Here is a 14,630-nt window from a genome sequence, read left to right as displayed (position 1 = left end):
TTCGAAACAAACAGTTCAGCCATTGCTGAGAACGTTGTGTTTTATTGTAATCTCGGGGCTCAACGAGATCACTGAAAATCCCATACTAGTTACGTAAGCAGCGGTTCTCCTGAACAACCGATCGTCCTGCTCCGGGCGGTAGTCCGGGCACATCCGGTTGCGTACATTGAACCGCAGAAGAAGAATAACGTCCGTTGTGGAGGTGTTTCACGAGCAACAGTGTCTTCTGACTCTGGGTCTGACTCCGGTTTAAAGTCATAAAGGGACTGCGGCGGGGAGTCGTGACGAAGCTATTTTTAAACACTGTTAAAACAATGTTTTGATAATGAGTAGCAATGCATCCACCGCTCCAGAGAGGGAGCTGTGCTTCTGAGAGCTGACGTGATAGATTACGTCACTTCCAGATACCTGGCCAATCACAACACAGGTGGGAAGGCTCTACGCTGGCTGGCCAATCACAACACACTCTGTCTTCTCGGGCGAGATTTATGGCTGAAATAGCGCGACTGACAAGCGCTTTGAAAAGGACAGATTTCAATCGGCTCGTTTACATCAACTAGGAGGATTTTGACCATAAAAACAACTTAATATATGTAAGTAGACCTCCATAACTCACATATATGTGCAACAGGACCACTCTATGTGACCTTTAAGAGATTGAACAAAATAATCACATTGTCCATTGAGGAATTATAAGCATTTTTATACATTAGTCAGTTTTCAGGGGCCCAGAAATAATTGAACAATTGACTAAAAAACTAAAAAACTAGTGGCCAGGTATGACCTGTTACCTCACCTTTCCCTGTCAGAACAAGCAGATAAAGGTCTGCAGCTAACTGCAAGTGTTTTTCCACTGAAATATTCAATACATGATGTCCAAAGATATGTCAATACAAGCAAAGAAGGCCGTCATTTGACTGAGAAGACAAAATAAACCAAATCCTATAGGAGAGATTAAATCAACAATTTGTTACATTCTTAAAAAGGGAATCCACTGGTGAACACACAAGACAAGTAAATTGGATGATCCCAGAATTCTTCTGAAAGTGAAGAAAAACCCCTTTAAGACATCTAGCCAAGTCAAGAGCACACTAGTAGATGTGTCATTGTCAAAGTCTAGAGACACCTTCATGATTGTAAATACAGATGGTTACAGCAAGCCACTGATAACACTCAAGAACCAGAATGCCATATTCGAATTTGCTAGAAAATATCTAAAAAAAAATTCATTGTACAGGGAAACGTGTTTCTTTACTGTGCATATGACAATAAACACTTTGAATCTTGAATCTTAAAAAAGAACTTGTACCAGAATGATGGGAAGAGATAAGGGTGGAGAGGGAAAAGAACAGCTCATGAACCAAAGTGGGCATGTATGGCCGCCAGTGGACCATGCTAAATTGATTATTGATGATGTGACTGCTGATAGAAATGTATCTTAATGAATTAGAATATTGTGGTAAAGTTTCTTTATTTCAGTAATTCAGCTCAATTATGGTATTATTATACCATAATTGACACCCTTCACAAGGAGGGTAAGCCACAAACATTCACTGCCAAAGAAGCTGGTTGTTCACAGAGTGCTGTATCCAAGCATGTTCCACTCAACAGAAAGTTGAGTGGAACGAAAAAGTGTGGAAGAAAAAGATGCACAACCAACCGAGAGAACCGCAGCCTGTGATGGTTTGGGGTGCAATGTCATCTGCTAGTGTTGGTCCACTGTGTTTTTTGAAAACCAAAGTCACTGCACCTATTCACCAAGACATTTTAGAGCACTTCATGCTTTCTTCTGCTGACGAGCTTTTTGAAGATGCTGATTTCACTTTCCAGCAGGATTTGGCACCTGCCCACACTGCAAGAAGCACCAAAGTTTGGTTAAATGACCATGGTGTTGGTGTGCTTGACTGGCCAGCAAACTCACCAGACCTGAACCCCATAGAGAATCTATGGAGTATTGTCAAGAGGAAAATTAAAAACAAAGAGACCAAAAAATGCTGAAGGCCACTGTCATAGAAACCTGGGCTTCCATACCACCTCAGCAGTGCCACAGACTGATTACATTACATTACATGTAATTTAGCAGACGCTTTTATCCAAAGCGTCTTACAATTGAGTACAACCATCCAAAGGTGGAGTTGAACTTGTGACCATGTTTCTGCACACAGGAATAGAATTGGTCTTATGGTGTATTCTTCATTTTTTTTAAAGCTGTATTGCGATTTCAATACCATTTGATTAATTGTTCAGCCCAAGTTACTGAAGACAAACTAAACTGAAGGCAAAAATACCTGCAAACAAGGAGCAAACAAGGGCTGCTGCAGTAAAAGCCTGATAAAGAATCTCCCGGCAGTCATTGACCACAAAGGATTTTCAACCAAGTATTAAAAGAAGCCTTTAAAGCAGACCTAGACCAGAAGTTCCAATTAACACTGTTTTTTAGTTTGTATCTGTGTCCTTACCTTGTTTAAGAAGCCCTGAAGTTTCTAAACAAACAGTTCAGCCACTGCTGAGAACGCTGTGTTTTATTGTAATCTCGGGCTCAGGAAGATCTCTGAAAAAACCCGGTCCGGTTACGAAAACGCCGGTTCTCCGGAACAGCAGATCGTCCTGCTGCGGGCACTTGTCCGGGCACATCCGGTTGCGTACATTGAACCGCAGAAGAAGAATAAAGTCCGTTGTGGAGGTGTTTCACGAGCGACAGTGTCTTCTGACTCTGGGTCTGACTCAGGGTCAAAGTCATAAAGGGACTGCGGCGGGGAGTCGTGACGAAGCTATTTTTAAACATTGTTAAAACAATGTTTTGATAATGAGTAGCAGTGCATCCACTGTTCCAGAGGGGGAGCTGCGCTTCTGAGAGCAGGTGTACTGAATATGTCACTTCCGGGTACTGGCCAATCACAAGAGTCTTCTGGGTGTGAGAGTTGAGTCTGAAATATCACGGCTGGGCAACAGCGTCAGAAAAGAGGATTTCTATCGGCTCGGTTATAGCAACTAGGAGGTTTTTGCCCATAAAAACAAGTTAATGTATGTAAGTAGACCTCCATAACTAGCATTATGTGCAACAGGACAACTCTGTGAGCTTTAATTTATCATGTTTTGAGTTTGTACAAGGGCCTTTCTGCATGGAGTTTGCATGTTCTCCCCATGTTAGTGTGGGTTTTCTCTGGGTTCTCTGGCTTCTTCCCACAGTGAAAAAATATGCAATTACAGGGATTAGGTAAATTGGACACTCTAAATTGACCGTATGTGTGGGAGTGAATGGTTGTTTGTCTTTATATGTGACCCTGTGATGGACTGGCAAACTGTCCAGGGTGTGACCCCGCCTATTGTCCTATGTCAGCTGAGATTGGCACAGCACCCCCTCATGTGGAGGATAGTGGTAGAAGATGGATGGATGGATTTGAGTTCGTCCCATTATTTCTTAGTCACTGAAAATGTACAATAATGTATACAAATGCTTATAATTCCTCAATGTTTACTGCGATTATTTTAGTTCCACACTTTTTCCACACATTTCAACTTCATTGTGGTGGTATACAGAGGCAAAATGGCAGAATGTGTGTCTTTGTCCAGATATATATATGTATACATATATATATATATATATATATACACACATACATATATATATATATATATATATACACACATACATATATATATATATATATATATACACACATACATATATATACACACATATGTATACCTAACTGTATGTATCTTCTTTTGTCATGGTCTTCACTTTAACTCTGTGGTTATGTTTGTCCCTCAGATTAACAACATGAAAGCAAAATTTAAGGAAACTTTGGAGCGCTGTGATAACTTGGAGCAACGTTTAGGAGAGTTGACCAAGGAGAAGCAGGGCATGGAGAAAAAGTAGGAGCAACTGATTTACATTTTGGTTTTTGTAATAGCCATTAACATGTTCACATGCAGAGGGACAACTTTCAGAATCAGCATTTCTGGTTTAATCAGGTGCACGTCTGCAGTTGGACATATTGATAGAAAAACATCAAGTAGGCTTTTTAGTTCAAATAATCACCAGTTGTGGGGTAACGTTTTTTATTATTATTATTTTTCTCCATTATGTCTCGCATTGTTTGATGGATTGTAAATAGTGTACAGCAAACGGAGAACTTAAAATTATACTTACCTTTATTGCATGTCTCACAGACAAGGGAGGTGTGAGAGAGGTCGGGGGAAAATCTCTAGGGAGGGAGACGGAGAGAGAAAGACACTAGATAGAAGTTAGTAGCATAACACACTAAGGCAATAATGATAACATAACAACATTACAGTACCATTAGAATTTGTTAACAACCACATATAGAAAAGGTGATCTTGTTTATAACGGCTGTATCAGTTTATATTGGTTCTATCATGAACCAGAGTGTGTCTGTGTGTGTATCTGTATGTCTGTGTATTCGCACATCCATGTATATGTATGTGCGGAGGTTGTCACTTGGTGTGGTCGGGAATCCGTGGTGAAAACCGCGTCCCAGCCCCCCAGCCCCCCAGCCCCCAGGAGAAGACTGGCAGTCACCCAGGCACATGGAGCAGGAGAGACCCGCAGCTGCCCGACCCAGGGCCAGCTGCAAGTCCACACCGCACGAGACCAGGGCAGGGAGCCGCAGAACAGGAGCCCGCGGGGGCAGGAGGCGACAGCACCACGGGCACAGACCAGTCCACCACACGCCGAGGCAGGCCCTGAGGCCCCAGGTCCCCGCACCCGGGGCCCACCCAGGGCAGCCCAGAGACAGCAGAACCTCCCCGAGACCGCCCCCCAGGAGGCAGGCCGGAGCCCGCCACAGCTATCCCCGATCGTCACCCCAGAGCCAACCACACGACTTCTCCCCCAGAGGGGAGCAGGCAGAGGCTCACGTAGAGATCCCAGCCAGAGGTCCCGAAGGAACAGGAGACAGCAGGATCCCGGATCCGCCCCAGGCAAGCCCCCCCCCCCCCCCACAGGCATGGGTCAGAGGCCGAAAGATCCGTCACGGCGGACCCCGCACCCACCCGGCACAGGGACCCACCGTTCACCCAGGGCAAGGCGCCCAAAGTCAGCCCCCGCTGAGCGACCAGCTCACCGCCCACCATCACCCTTCCCAGGATTCATGGCAAGCCACGGCCAGGTCCCCCGGGGCCACCCCCTGACAGACCGACAGCCGACCCAACCACCCCGCGCAGCCGCCAGCGCCCCGGAGCTCCACACCTGCCCCCCAGCCCAAACCGCTGACCCTGGCCCAGCCGGGAGGCGGGCGGGACACAGGTACCCGGGAGGTCCCCCCACACCCATCCCCCATCCCCCCCATTAGGATGTGGTGTGGTGTGTATGTATGTGTGCTTTGGGATGTGTGTATGGGGGATGTTGGTATCTAGCGTGCATTAAAAATTTTGGGGGAGGATGAGGCGACGACACCCGCTGCTTGCTGACAGCGGGGTTGTCGATATGCCCCACCCCCAAGCCCTAGTGTGTAATATGCGCGGCAGGGTCAGGTCCGCTCCCGTCCGCTCCCGTCCCCCCGTTCGAACACGACTGTGCAAGAACCCTATTCAAAATGAAGGAGTTATTTTTATTATTAGGGTTCTAGCACATGGTGCGTAGAACCCTATTGAAACTGTGGGGATTATTATTAGGGTTCGAGCGCGACTGTGCAAGAAACCTATTGAAACTGAAGGAGTTATTCTTATTATTAGGGTTTGAGCACAAATGTGCCAGGGCCAACAGATTATTATTATTAGGGTTCGAGCACGACTGTGCAAGAACCCTATTGTAATCGGAAGAGTTATTATTATTATTATTAGGGTTCGAGCACGACTGTGCAAGAACCCTATTGTAATTGAAAGAGTTATTATTATTATTATTAGGGTTCGAGCACGACTGTGCAAGAACCCTATTGTAATTGAAGGAGTTATTATTATTCTTATTATTATTCTTCACACGAAGAAAGTGCTTTTTTGAAGGCCTAAACGGATCTCAAACCTCGCAAATTTTTGGGACAACATCAGACCTAACTTAAATCGCCGAACCAAAGTGGTTCGGTGAATGTGCGTCAAAAAATGGAAGTGGGCGGGGCTTCAGACTGACGCAAAAAAGTGCTACTAGGTCAACTCCTGTCGGGAATAACGTACATGAACGAAACTTGGTACACACGTTCATTAGGTTGTGCCATGGGCAAAAGTCAATCACAAGTTTTCTGTGAAACCTACAGGAAGGCCGCCATTTTGGATTGAAGGCGAAAACGGAGGCGTTTTTGGCGAATTTACAGCATAACTTGCCGTAGATACCAAAATCTACAGTTTTTGAGCAATCACCTTCAAACTTGGCGAGGTCGATGTGGACCAGTTGAGGTACGATCTAATCTGAAAAGTTTTTTGAAATATTGCATGGCGGACGTATTAGGTGGCGCCAAAGTTGGCGAAAATTGCAAATTTTCCCAACACGCAACGAAACGCTTATAACTTTGCGATGGAAGGTCAAGTCGGAGCCAAACTTGCCATGATTGATGATGGGTAGTTGCTGAAGACACCTATGCAAAAATGATCACGTTTGAAACCATCGCCTCCTGGTGGTGGAAGAGAATATACAAAAAAAAAGTTTATTTACGATTTCGGTAATAACTTTTACAGAGATTGTCGTATCCGACTCAAAATGACACTGAAACATTGAAAACACATGGTAGATGATGCGTGTTGAATATGACAGCGCATTGTTAAACGATGTAGCGAGGTGCGAGGTGCAAAGTCGGATTATTGCGACAAAAAAACAAACTCTTATAACTTTGCGAGTCCTGGTCCAAACTGAACCAAACTTCCTTGGATTGATGTTCCTCCAGCCCTGACAATGTCTATATGAAAATATTTAATTTCGAAAACAGCGCCCCCTGGTGGAAACAGAAAGAATTTTATTTGCTATTAAATCTATCTTGTCCTAGAGCTTTTGTGCTATCACCTTCAAACTTGGCGAGGTTAATGTGGACGAGTTTAGGATCAAAAGTTGGTGAAAGCTTTCTAAAATGTCGCACGGCGTACGAGATAGGGGGCGCTAAAGTTGGCGAACATTCTGATGTTGACCAAATCTCTTATAACTTTGCATTGGAAGGTCAGATATGAACCAAACTTGCCGTGGTTCATGATCGATAGGTCTTAAAGACGAATATGAAAAAACGGTCACGTTCGGAAACAGCGCCTCTAGTGGTGAGAGTATTATTACCCAAAAAAAGTACATTTATGATGATAACTTTGTGGAACATGTTCCGATTTGAACCAAACTTCCTTGGATCGATGACAGTCCGACCCTGAACAAGTCTACATGAAAATATTCAATTTCGAAAACAGCGCCCCCTGGTGGAAACAGAAAGAATTTTATTTGCTATAAAATCTATCTTGTCCTAGAGCTTTTGTGCTATCACCTTCAAACTTGGCGAGGTCAATGTTGACAGGTAGAGGATCAAAAGTTGGTGAAAGCTTTCTAAAATGTCGCACGGCGTACGAGATAGGGGGCGCTAAAGTTGGCGATCATTCTGATGTTGACCAAATCTCTTATAACTTTGCATTGGAAGGTCAGATATGAACCAAACTTGCCGTGGTTCATGATCGATAGGTCTTAAAGACGAATATGAAAAAACGGTCACGTTCAGAAACAGCGCCTCTAGTGGTGAGAGTATTATTACCCAAAAAAAGTACATTTATGATGATAACTTTGTGGAACATGTTCCGATTTGAACCAAACCTCCTTGGATCGATGACAGTATGGCCCTGAAAAAGTCCGTATGAAAATCTTCAATTTAAAAAACAGCGCCCCCTGGTTGCTGGATATAACATTACATATCAAACTTTTTTATGCTGCTATAACAAGGATTGTTGTATCCTCCTCATACCTGATATGTGGGACCACAAAACCGCTCCGACCATGTCAGCAACAGACGACTTCCTGACAGGAAGTGGATCTGGCGCAACAGGAAGTAGAATGTAACTTTGCCATACATTGCCCGATCGCCACGAAACACGATATGTGAGTCAATAGAACTTCCCTGAACATGTTAATGGACACGCCTTTGACCAAACAGGAAGTCAGCCATTTTAAACAGGAAGTCCCCTGTAACTTTACCGTACATTGATCAATCTGCACGGAACTTGACACGTGAGACCAGGAACCTATCCTGGACATGTCTGCAAAAGCTAAACTCCAAACAGGAAGTGGAACGCCAAAACAGGAAGTAGAATTTAACTTTGCCGTACGTTGCCCTATCTCCACGAAACATTATATGTGTGTCAAGGGAACTTCCCTGAACATGTTAATAGACACGCTCTGACCCAACAGGAAGTCAGCCATTTTAACAGGAAGTGCCCTCTAACTTTACTGTACATTGACCGCTCTGCATGGAACTTGGTATGTGAGGCCAGGGACCTATCCTGAACACGCAAACAATGTCCTCCCGACAGAAAGTGTAACGCACTTAACAGGAAATAATATATGACTTTACTCCACAGCCCAACATCCGCACGGACGGCGCCAATTAGAACTACGACAGCAAGCAGCGAATGAACGAGAGACGAGATCAGGGCGCAAGAGACGAGGTGGGCGCGGGTCGCGACGTAGCGTCAAGCTCGAACCCGTTACCACCGCTTGCGGTGCTAGTTATTATTATTATTCTTCACACAAAAAAAGTGCCTTTTTGAAGGCCTAAACGTATCCCAAACCTCGCGAATTTTCGGGACAACATCAGACCTCGCTGAAAATTTTGTAAAACAGTGGTTCGGTGAATGTGCGTCACAAAATGGAAGTGGGCGGGGCTCTAGACTGACGCAAAAAAGTGCTACTAGGTCAACTCCTGTCGGGAATAACGTACATGAACGAAACTTGGTACACACGTTCATTAGGTTGTGCCATGGGCAAAAGTCAATCACAAGTTTTCTGTGAAACCTACAGTAAGGCCGCCATTTTGGATTGAAGGCGAAAACGGAGGCGTTTTTGGCGAATTTACAGCATAACTTGCCGTAGATACCAAAATCTACAGTTTTTGAGCAATCACCTTCAAACTTGGCGAGGTCGATGTGGACCAGTTGAGGTACGAACTAATCTGAAAAGTTTTTTGAAATATTGCATGGCGCACGAGATAGGTGGCGCCAAAGTTGGCAAAAATTCCAAATTTTCCCAACACGCAACGAAACGCTTATAACTTTGCGATGGAAGGTCAAGTCGGAGCCAAACTTGCCATGATTGATTATGGGTAGTTGCTGAAGACACCTATGCAAAAATGATCACGTTTGAAACCATCGCCTCCTGGTGGTGGAAGAGAATATACAAAAAAAAAGTTTATTTACGATTTCGGTAATAACTTTTACAGCGATTGTAAAAGTGTCACTCAAAATGACACTGAAACATTGAAAACACATGGTAGATGATGCGTGTTGAATATGACAGCGCATTCTTTAACGGTGTAGCAGCGTGGGCGGTGCAAAGTCGGATTTTTGCGACAAAAAAACAAACTCTTATAACTTTGCGAGTCCTGGTCCAAACTGAACCAAACTTCCTTGGATTGATGTTCCTCCAGCCCTGACAATGTCTACATGAAAATATTTAATTTCGAAAACAGTGCCCCCTGGTGGCAACAGAAAGAATTTTATTTGCTATTAAATCTATCTTGTCCTAGAGCTTTTGTGCTATCACCTTCAAACTTGGCGAGGTCAATGTGGACGAGTTGAGGATCAAAAGTTAGTGAAAGCTTTCTAAAATGTCGCACGGCGTACGAGATAGGGGGCGCTAAAGTTGGCGATCATTCTGATGTTGACCAAATCTCTTATAACTTTGCATTGGAAGGTCAGATATGAACCAAACTTGCCGTGGTTCATGATCGATAGTTCTTAAAGATGAATATGAAAAAACGGTCACGTTCGGAAACAGCGCCTCTAGTGGTGAGAGGATTATTACCCAAAAAAAGTACATTTATGATGATAACTTTGTGGAACATGTTCCGATTTGAACCAAACTTCCTTGGTTCGATGACAGTCCGACCCTGAACAAGTCTACATGTAAATATTCACTTTAGAAAACAGTGCCCCCTGGTGATAGCAGATATAACTACATTTGGCATTTGACTGTACTTGTCCTAGAGCTTTTGTGCTATTACCTTCAAATTTGGTGAGGTCAATGTGGACGAGTTGAGGGTCAAAAGTTAGTGAAGGCTTTTTAAAATGTCGCATGGCGTACAAGATAGGGGGCGCTAAAGTTGGCAAACATTCTGATTTGTAAAAACAGACAACGAAACGCTTATAACTTTGCGATGGAGGATCCAATGTCCTTCCCTGGATTGATGCCTTGGAGTAGTCTATATGACAATATTCAATGTCTTAAAGACGCCCCCTGGTGGCAGCAGACTATGCCATCTACTGTGCAACACTAAAGAAACTGCTATAACTTTGTAAATCCTGTTCCAATCTGAACCAAACTTCCTTGGATTGATGACAGTATGACCCTGAAAAAGTCTATATGAAAATCTTCAATTTAAAAAACAGCGCCCCCTGGATGCTGGATATAACATTACATATCAAACTTTTTTATGCTGCTATAACAGGGATTGTTGTATCCTCCTCATACGTGATATGTGGGACCACAAAACCGCTCCGACCATGTCAGCAACAGATGACTTCCTGACAGGAAGTGGATCCGTCGCAACAGGAAGTAGAATGTAACTTTGCCATACATAGCCCGATCGCCACGAAACATGATATGTGAGTCAATAGAACTTCCCTGAACATGTTAATGGACACGCCTTTGACCCAACAGGAAGTCAGCCATTTTAAACAGGAAGTGCCCTGTAACTTTACCGTACATTGATCAATCTGCACGGAACTTGACACGTGAGATCAGGAACCTATCCTGGACATGTCTGCAAAAGCAAAACTCCAAACAGGCAGTGGAACGCCAAAACAGGAAGTAGAATGTAACTTTGCCGTACGTTGCCCTATCTCCACGAAACATTATATGTGAGTCAAGGGAACTTCCCTGAACATGTTAATAGACACGCTCTGACCCAACAGGAAGTCAGCCATTTTAAACAGGAAGTGCCCTCTAACTTTACTGTACATTGACCGCTCTGCACGGAACTTGGTATGTGAGGCCAGGGACCTATCCTGAACACGCAAACAATGTCCTCCCGACAGAAAGTGTAACGCACTTAACAGGAAATAATATATGACTTTACTCCACAGCCCAACATCCGCACGGACGGCACCAATTAGAACTACGACAGCAAGCAGCGAATGAACGAGAGACGAGATCAGGGCGCAAGCGACGAGGTGGGCGCGGGTCGCGACGTAGCGTCAAGCTCGTTATTATTATTTTTCCCACGAAGAAAGTGCCTTTTTGAAGGCCTAAACGGATCTCAAACCTCGCGAATTTTTGGGACAACATCAGACCTAACTTAAATCGCCGAACCACAGTGGTTCGGTGAATGTGCGTCAAAAAATGGAAGTGGGCGGGGCTAAAGACTGACGCAAAAAAGTGCTACTAGGTCAACTCCTGTCGGGAATAACGTACATGAACGAAACTTGGCACACACGTTCATTAGGTTGTGCCATGGGCAAAAGTCAATCACAAGTTTTCTGTGAAACCTACAGGAAGGCCGCCATTTTGGATTGAAGGCGAAAACGGAGGCGTTTTTGGCGAATTTACAGCATAACTTGCCGTAGATACCAAAATCTACAGTTTTTGAGCAATCACCTTCAAACTTGGCGAGGTCGATGTGGACCAGTTGAGGTACGATCTAATCTGAAAATTTTTTTGAAATATCGCATAGCGGACGTATTTGGTGGCGCCAAAGTTGGCGAAAATTCCAAATTTTCCCAACACGCAACGAAACGCTTATAACTTTGCGATGGAAGGTCAAGTCGGAGCCAAACTTGCCATGATTGATGATGGGTAGTTGCTGAAGACACCTATGCAAAAATGATCACGTTTGAAACCATCGCCTCCTGGTGGTGGAAGAGAATATACAAAAAAAAAGTTTATTTACGATTTCGTTAATAACTTTTACAGCGATTGTAAAAGTGACACTCAAAATGACACTGAAACATTGAAAACACATGGTAGATGATGCGTGTTGAATATGATAGCGCATTCTTTAACGGTGTAGCAGCGTGGGCGGTGCAAAGTCGGATTTTTGCGACAAAAAAACAAACTCTTATAACTTTGCGAGTCCTGGTCCAAACTGAACCAAACTTCTTTGGATTGATGTTCCTCCAGCCCTGACAACGTCTACATGAAAATATTCAATTTCGAAAACAGCGCCCCCTGGTGGCAACAGAAAGAATTTTCTTTGCTATTAAATCTATCTTGTCCTAGAGCTTTTGTGCTATCACCTTCAAACTTGGCGAGGTTAATGTGGACGAGTTGAGGATCAAATGTTAGTGAAAGCTTTCTAAAATGTCGCACGGCGTACAAGATAGGGGGCGCTAAAGTTGGCGATCATTCTGATGTTGACCAAATCTCTTATAACTTTGCATTGGAAGGTCAGATATGAACCAAACTTGCCGTGGTTCATGATCGATAGTTCTTAAAGATGAATATAAAAAAACGGTCACGTTCGGAAACAGCGCCTCTAGTGGTGAGAGGATTATTACCCAAAAAAAGTACATTTATGATGATAACTTTGTGAATCCTGTTCCGATTTGAACCAAACTTCCTTGGATCGATGACAGTCCGACCCTGAACAAGTCTAGATGAAAATATTTAATTTCGAAAACAGCGCCCCCTGGTGGAAACAGAAAGAATTTTATTTGCTATAAAATCTATCTTGTCCTAGAGCTTTTGTGCTATCACCTTCAAACTTGGCGAGGTCAATGTGGACGAGTTGAGGATCAAATGTTATTGAAAGCTTTCTAAAATGTCGCACGGCGTACGAGATAGGGGGCGCTAAAGTTGGCAAACATTCTGATTTGTAAAAACAGACAACGAAACACTTATAACTTTGCGATGGAGGATCCAATGTCCTTCCCTGGATTGATGCCTTGGAGTAGTCTATATGACAATATTCAATGTCTTAACGACGCCCCCTGGTGGCAGCAGACTATGCCATCTACTGTGCAACACAAAAGAAACTGGTATAACTTTGTAAATCCTGTTCCAATCTGAACCAAACTTCCTTGGATTGATGACAGTCTGACCCTGAAAAAGTCTATATGAAAATCTTCAATTTAAAAAACAGCGCCCCCTGGTTGCTGGATATAACATTACATATCACACTTTTTTATGCTGCTATAACAGGGATTGTTGTATCATCCTCATACGTGATATGTGGGACCACAAAACCGCTCCGACCATGTCAGCAACAGATGACTTCCTGACAGGAAGTGGATCCGCCGCAACAGGAAGTAGAATGTAACTTTGCCATACATTGCCCGATCGCCACGAAACATGATATGTGAGTCAATAGAACTTCCCTGAACATGTTAATGGACACGCCTTTGACCAAACAGGAAGTCAGCCATTTTAAACAGGAAGTCCCCTGTAACTTTACCGTACATTGATCAATCTGCACGGAACTTGACACGTGAGACCAGGAACCTATCCTGGACATGTCTGCAAAAGCTAAACTCCAAACAGGAAGTGGAACGCCAAAACAGGAAGTAGAATTTAACTTTGCCGTACGTTGCCCTATCTCCACGAAACATTATATGTGTGTCAAGGGAACTTCCCTGAACATGTTAATAGACACGCTCTGACCCAACAGGAAGTCAGCCATTTTAACAGGAAGTGCCCTCTAACTTTACTGTACATTGACCGCTCTGCATGGAACTTGGTATGTGAGGCCAGGGACCTATCCTGAACACGCAAACAATGTCCTCCCGACAGAAAGTGTAACGCACTTAACAGGAAATAATATATGACTTTACTCCACAGCCCAACATCCGCACGGACGGCGCCAATTAGAACTACGACAGCAAGCAGCGAATGAACGAGAGACGAGATCAGGGCGCAAGCGACGAGGTGGGCGCGGGTCGCGACGTAGCGTCAAGCTCGAACCCGTTACCACCGCTTGCGGTGCTAGTTATTATTATTATTATTATTATTATTATTTTTCCCACGAAGAAAGTGCTTTTTTGAAGGCCTAAACGGATCTCAAACCTCACGAATTTTTGGGACAACATCAGACCTGGCTTAAATCGCCGAACGAAAGTGGTTCGGGGAATGTGCATCAAAAAATGGAAGTGGGCGGGGCTAAATACTGACGCAAAAAAGTGCTTCTAGGTCAACTCCTGTCGGGAATAACGTACATGAACGAAACTTGGCACACACGTTCATTAGGTTGTGCCATGGGCAAAAGTCAATCACAAGTTTTTTGTGAGTCCTACAGGAAGGCCGCCATTTTGGATTGAAGGCGAAAACGGAGGCGTTTTTGGCGAATTTACAGCATAACTTGCCGTAGATACCAAAATCTACAGTTTTTGAGCTATCACCTTCAAACTTGGCGAGGTCGATGTGGACCAGTTGAGGTACGATCTAATCTGAAAAGTTTTTTGAAATATTGCATGGCGCACGAGATAGGTGGCGCCAAAGTTGGCGAAAATTGCAAATTTTCCCAACACGCAACGAAACGCTTATAACTTTGCGATGGAAGGTCAAG

At 43.9% G+C, this 14,630-nt stretch overlaps 1 protein-coding gene across 1 annotated transcript in view; it reads left to right on the top strand.

Moving 5' to 3' along the window:
• The window catches only part of brap (BRCA1 associated protein), an 89,580-nt gene that overhangs the window by 31,835 nt on the left and 43,115 nt on the right, over positions 1-14,630 (top strand). Inside the window, exon 11 of the mRNA XM_083902452.1 lies at positions 3,776-3,879. Coding sequence (XP_083758578.1) covers positions 3,776-3,879 — 104 coding nt within the window. The remainder of the gene's footprint in view (positions 1-3,775; positions 3,880-14,630) is intronic.

The sequence above is a fragment of the Microchirus variegatus genome (assembly GCF_963457635.1).
Source record: "Microchirus variegatus genome assembly, chromosome: 16".
Lineage (NCBI taxonomy): Eukaryota > Metazoa > Chordata > Actinopteri > Pleuronectiformes > Soleidae > Microchirus > Microchirus variegatus.
The sequence above is the reverse complement of the archived record's forward strand: the minus strand, read 5'-3'. Positions and strand labels throughout refer to the sequence as shown.